The following is a 6,712-nucleotide window of genomic DNA, read 5'->3' as shown; positions in this document are numbered from 1 at the left end:
TGTACTTACTGGTGGCACAGACGCGGTTTCATCCTTTCCTACACTGAAATTACCCTTGCCTAACGATTGCGTCTGAAGCTGGGCTTGCAGCACAGCTATCCTCGCCGTAAGGCGATCGTTCTCCTATATATTATGAGTACAGCGACTGCAATTAGAAGGCATCATGTTAATGTTACTACTTAGCTTCGGCTGTTAGAGGTCCTGACGAACCATGTCCAGATAAAGCGTCTGGAGTGAAAAAGTTGAATGAAAAAAAGTTGAGTGAGGGAAAAACTACAAATATAAACGGTAATTAAAAAGAAAAAAATGTAAAGTTGTCAGGTAGCAAAGTAAGGTTGGCAACAAAACGCACAGCAACACGTAAACAAGTCTGCAAGTTGTGACCGGAAATGAGCGGAAATGCTCATGCAGAATACCCGAGTTCGCCACCACTTAAGGCAGACCAGGGGGTTTGGTCAAGACGTTTACACAGATCAGACACGGACAGAGTTGGGTTAGCTTGGTTTCAGGGGTGTTTATTTAAGTAACAGAAGAAAAGAAAAGATAGGTAAGAAAGAAAAGATAGACCTTCTCTGGGATACTGTCTTCTGGCCTCCGGGTCTTGCTGTATCCTGTGGGGAACAATACTGAACTCCTTCAGTTATCCCTGGGACTGAGCATGACTATACAGGAGTAAACTCTCTTCCCCCAGTCCCCTCTCCCGTGTGCTGCCCTACCGGCAGCTTTATGGGACTCGTCCAGCTGGTGAGCGATCAGCCTCTTGATTACACACTAACCACAATCAGCCCAAATTAGTCCAGGCCGGAGAGCCCATCAAGACCTGGCATGTCCAGTAGAGGGAGCCATCGCCTTGTGATGTAGACTCCGTCTGTCACAAGGCCTCGACGAGTCTTCCCCTGGTGGCTGACCTGCTGTATGCCACAATTAATTAAAATATTTTCTTAAAGATCATCGTCAATCAATATTTACGCTATAAATCCTTTGCAATTTATAACCATTTGATTGTATGAGAGACTGCGGAAAAACATACTTTTTGTGTTTTGATGATGCCTTTTACATGCACTAAAACACCAACAACGGTTTTCACAGTCCTAACAAGGGTACACCAACGTTCAGATTGATGGACCACTGTCAGTGTTTCAGGGTACTTCCATTCTGTTTCGAAATACATTCAGTGTATTATAACACTTACACTGAAGAACACTCCAACGTTCAGATTGATGGATCACTGTCAGTGTTTCAGGGTACTTCCTTTCTGTTTCAAAATACATTCAGTGTATTATAACACTTACACTGAAGAACACTCCAACGTTCAGATTGATGGATCACTGTCAGTGTTTCAGGGTACTTCCATTCTGTTTCGAAATACATTCAGTGTATTATAACACTTACACTGGGGTTACATTCAAACACCCTTCAAACACCAGATCTCAGGTAAGGACACACTACTTTTCATGGTTTCACTACACCATCGTGGTGTTTTGAGTCTTTCTGTTTTCACATACAAGGACTATCTTTCTGAGAAGCACTATAAGTGATCCATCCACTGGTGAACTCTCATGGTGTAGTGCACTTCACACAGTAACTAGGACGACACAATATCTTCTCTATCTGTTTTCTCTGTCGTTATCTGTCACTGTCACTCCCATGGTTCCTCTTCCTTCCACCAGACACAGGATGAAAACAGAAGTATTCTCAGTAAAATATAAGACATTTATTATAGATGAAAAAACGTAACAGAAGCAACCAAAGTTAATGAATAAAAACATACAAAGTATGAATTTTCTGATGTTCTTACAATGAGATCATAACCCTCTTGTATATAAAAAAATGTCCTTCATATTTACAAAATATATTGACATAAAATCACCCCAGAAACTAAGAAGAAACAGATAGCTGGGTCTTGTGACACCCTTGTCATTGATTTGGTTCTTGGTGCTGAGAGGAAAGATTAACAGTAGGTGTTGAGTTCAGTTTTTGACTGCGTACTATTCCTTTATATCCTGAGTTGTGATGACATCATTGGATTAGGCCTGTGAGGTCTTGATGTGAGACGCTTTGGTCCTAAAACGGACATAAAATGTCAAATGGAAATCATTCATTTGTATTGTCACGGCTACAACCACACATTTAGTCTTACAACTCTCTGCTCATGAGAATGATTCATACCCCAGTCGGATGACGTGCTCTATCACCCAGTTCTGATCAGGGTCTGCACACACATCATTACCCTTTTTAGTGTGGAACCTGGAAGAGACATAAAGCACAAGTTCATATTCAACTCTTTTTTTTTTTACACGTACAGCATTATATAATTGTTTGATTGCTAAAACTACAGTATAGTAGGCTATTTATAGTAGCTATAATGGCATTCTTCTGGCTGTATTACTTGCCATACAATGCAATCAGATTCTCCAAAGATACTCACATGATGGCAAAGATACGGCAGGTTTCTGATATGGTCTGTATGGTATAGCCTTCGATAACTGCGAAAGGTGTTTTACGAAGAGTATAACTCTCACAGCATCCTCTCCTACGACGTGCTGTCAAAAAGGAACAAATAAAGGATTTACGAGGAATGTTGAGGAACACAAAATACGACCATATTTGTCCAGTTGTTTATTTCTGTTTTTCAGTAATTACACACAGAGACACACAGACTAATATTTACGTCGTTTAGCTGCAGACGTTTCCGTAGCAAAGAGCCCCAAAGCAAGTAGCACCAGCAGTACAATCACAGGGACTCTCATCTGGGCCATTTCTTCTTCTGTGCTGCTGTGGTTAGTGATGAGCTGAGTTGAGATGCTGTCTTGTCTTCAAAGAGAAAGCTTCAGTGGCTGTGTGAGGTCCTACTCTATATATATACTCCTTCTGCAGGTGGAAACTTCTGCTTTGAGAGGTGAAATGGGCGTTCTTACCCACCCCTTAATGGCAACGTCCCACGAAAGAATTTCCCCATCACTATCCCACATTGATCAAAAAAAGGAACAACATTACTCGACAGAGGGACAACAAGGGATGTTTTAACACAACTTTGATTTGTTTATTCAAACATTTATCCTTAGATGGTTAAAATGTACTACAAAGTACAATGAGTTGATACTCTATCCCATGATCCTTTATGAGCTTGCCAAACATATTTACAAGTGTCATTTGTTTTTTACAGTATAGACTATTGAGTGGTGCAGCGGTCTAAGGCACTGCATCTCAGTGCTAGAGGCATCACTACAGACCCTGGTTTGATTCCAGGCTGTATCACAACTGCCTGTAATTGGGAGTCCCATAGGGCGGCGCACAATTGGCCCAGCGTCGTTAGGGTTTGGCCGGGGTAGGCCGTCATTGTAAATAATAATTTGTTCTTAACTGACTTAAGAACAGTTAAATAAAGTTTAAATAACTTTGGAAGCTTTCAACTTTCCAGCTGAAATAATACATTTTATTAAAATATGACATACATGTCCTAAAGCTAAAATATACACAAATAATACATTATCTGATCAAATGGCTTTAGAAAGGGACACAAGACAGGGAAGTCCCCTCTCCCCCCTCCTGTTTGTACTGGCAATTGAACCGCTTGCAGAAAGAATTAGACAAACCCAAACCAAAGTATCAGTATTGGTAAAAGGGAATATAAACTAAACTTATTTAAAGATGATCTCCTGATATACCTGACCAATATTGGAAACTCAATGCCCCCTTTGCTAAAATTATTTTCAGAATACGTGGAATACGTACATTTTTTTATTTTACAAGAACCAATATCACTCCCTAAAAACACAACCTTATGGAATAATCCTTGAATAGCTTTTCAGAATTCACAGTTAAATTGGGCCACATGGAAAACTATAGGCATAGTGTCAGGATTTGGCCAGGGTTGTTCTGGTTTTTGGTCACTAGATGCCCCCATTGTGCCTTTTTGTTTTCCCTTGATCCCCATTATTATTTGCACCTGTGCCTCGTTTCCCCTGATTGTATTTAAACCCTTTGTTTTCCTCTGTTTTTTGTTCTGTGTTTGTATATTAGCACCCAGCCCTAGTACTATGAGAACTCTTGTTGATCCCGGTGGACTCTCTTGTGGAATTCTGTTTTTTGTTCTTGTTTGTTTGTTTTTTGAGTATCTTTTGAGGCTTTTTGTGCTTTACCTTCCACCTTGTGGATTTACCTTTTTTGTCTTGGAGGATTACCTTTGTTCTTGTAGGATTCCTTTTTAGGTTGTGGAGTTACATGTTTTCCTGAAGAACTTCACTTTTTACTTCATTAAATACAGCGTCTCAAGTACTACTGTGTCTGCCTCATCTTCTGGGTTCTGCCGACTATTCGTGGCTCAGTTGGTTAAGTGACTTCCACCTCCCCAATGGTTCTCAGGTGATCCAAGTGCTTGTAAAGGGTTTCTCACCCAATGTTCTCTCTACATCGAGCTGCAACCCTCGTCGTTCCCCACCGACCGGTCTAAGATCGGATATATCATCACCCTGCTGTCGGAAAAAGCCCTGGCCTGGGCTACTGCTGTGTGGGATGCCCATAGTTCCTAATGTGCCAGCTACTCTGCCTTTGCTGAGGAATTCAAATGAGTGTTTCAAGGCCCAAGCATTGGTCCTGACTCAGCCAAACAGCTCCTGACTCTCCACCAAGGTCGGCGCAGCGTGACGGACTATGCCATCCAGTTCCGCACGGTGGCAGCAGCGAGTGGCTGGAACAACGAGGCACTCACGGTGTGCTTTCTGAAAGGCCTTTCCGACACTATCCAAGATGAACTGGCCACTCGGGAACCACCGGACAATCTCGAGTCCCTGATCAAGTTGGCCTCACGCATTGACCAGCGTCTGAGAGAGAGAGAACTCAACCGTAGACCTCTAGCCCCTATCAGTCCCAGCTCCGAGTCCCCACCTTTATCCTCGCTGGCTCCACCGGAACCCATGCAGATTGGACGCATCTCCCAGGCTGAGAGAGACCACCGGATGAGGGAGCGACGCTGTCTATATTGCGGCAAACCGGGCCATTTCCGTTCCACGTGTCCCGGGCTCCAGGGACACGCTCTGTCCCGTACAGACTGGGGGGAACTGTAACGGGAAACATAACCTCCTCCCATCCGTCCAACTCCCGTCTGCTCATTCCAGTCACCCTTTCCTGGGACAACCACAAGCTTCACCTTCAAGCCTTGGTAGACTCTGGAGCCGCAGGTAACTTCATGGATGGTGTCTGGGCGAAGGAGAATGGCGTTCCCTCTGAACCTCTAAGTGACCCCATGAAGGTTACTACATTGGATGGAAGCCCTTTGGGATCTGGACTTGGCACTCATGTCACTACCTCCTTGCGACTTTCAGTTTCACAACACCAGGAATTGATGAACTTTCATTTGATCTCCTGTTCCGAGTTCCCTCTCGTCCTTGGATACCCCTGGCTTCACAGCCATAACCTCACATCGACTGGTCTGTGGGCACTATCAAGCAGTGGGGTCCTACGTGCCAAGCTACTTGTATTTTCCCGAATTCCCCGAGTTCTACTCCCGAGTCTTTAGAATACATCGACCTGACCCGAGTTCCCGAGTGTTACCATGACCACAAACTGGTATTTAGCAAACAGAGGGCCACCATGCTACCAACCCATAGACCTTATGATTGCCCCATCGAACTGTTTCCGGGCACTTGCCCTCCCAGGGGTCGGATCTTTTCCCTATCTCCACCCGAACAATCTGCTATGGATACCTACATCAAGGACGCTCTGGAAGCAGGCCTCATGCGTCCATCCACCTCCCCGGCGGGAGCAGGGTTGTTCTTTGTGGCCAAGAAAGACGGTGGATTACGTCCTTGCATCGACTACCGGGGACTCAATGCCATAACCGTCCGTAACCGTTACCCGCTACCCCTTATGGCCACAGCCTTCGAGCTGCTCCAGGAAGCAGTTGTTTTCACTAAGCTTGACCTGCGGAATGCATACCATCTTGTGCGGATCAGACCAGGTGGCGAGTGGAAGACCGCTTTCAACATGCCTACTGGTCACTATGAATACTTGGTGATGCCCTTCGGCCTGACCAACGCCCCAGCGGTGTTCCAAGCGCTCATAAACGATGTGCTTAGAGATATGCTTAACATATTTGTGTTCGTTTACTTGGATGACATCCTCATCTTTTCGAGCTCTCTTCAAGAACACACTAAGCATGTCAGACAAGTACTCAAACGCCTCCTAGACAGCCATCTGTACGTTAAGCCGGAAAAATGTGAATTCCATTCATCCCGAGTACAATTCCTGGGATTTGTAGTGGAACCCGGTCGAGTCCAAATGGACCCCAGGAAGGTAGGGGCGGTAGCAGATTGGCCCACCCCCAAATCCGTTAAGGAAGTTCAGCGTTTCCTGGGCTTCACTAACTTTTACCGCAAGTTCATCAAGAACTTCCGCTTGGTGGCAGCCCCTCTCTCAGCTTTAACCAAGGGTGGCAATGCAAGGTTTTTGTGGGGAAGAGAAGCTGAGACGGCCTTCCAAGGACTCAAGCAGCGCGTCCTCTCTGCTCCCATCCTGATTCTACCGACTACGGATGAACCGTTTGTGGTGGAGGTAGACGCCTCAGAGGTTGGTGTTGGAGCTGTCCTGTCTCAGAGGGGTGAAGACAAGAAGCTTCATCCGTGTGCTTTCTTCTCACACCGGCTTACCCCGGCTGAGAGGAACTACGATGTGGGGGATCGTGAACTCCTAGCGGTTAAGATGGCATTGAAGG

General features: G+C 44.9%; 1 protein-coding gene across 1 annotated transcript; it reads right to left on the bottom strand.

Moving 5' to 3' along the window:
* Positions 1–1,690: 1,690 nt before the first annotated feature.
* LOC124017362 (C-C motif chemokine 5-like) lies at positions 1,691–2,844 on the bottom strand. The gene is made up of 4 exons (XM_046332620.1): positions 2,672–2,844; positions 2,429–2,543; positions 2,170–2,247; positions 1,691–2,064 (listed from the first exon to the last, which is right to left on the bottom strand). The coding sequence occupies exons 1-4, from the start codon at positions 2,757–2,759 to the stop codon at positions 2,028–2,030; spliced, it is 318 nt and encodes a 105-aa protein (XP_046188576.1). The 5' UTR covers positions 2,760–2,844; the 3' UTR covers positions 1,691–2,027.
* Between the last annotated feature and the right edge of the window lie 3,868 nt (positions 2,845–6,712).

Source organism: Oncorhynchus gorbuscha, unplaced genomic scaffold, assembly GCF_021184085.1.
Source record: "Oncorhynchus gorbuscha isolate QuinsamMale2020 ecotype Even-year unplaced genomic scaffold, OgorEven_v1.0 Un_scaffold_20:::fragment_2:::debris, whole genome shotgun sequence".
NCBI lineage: Eukaryota > Metazoa > Chordata > Actinopteri > Salmoniformes > Salmonidae > Oncorhynchus > Oncorhynchus gorbuscha.
The sequence above is the reverse complement of the archived record's forward strand: the minus strand, read 5'-3'. Positions and strand labels throughout refer to the sequence as shown.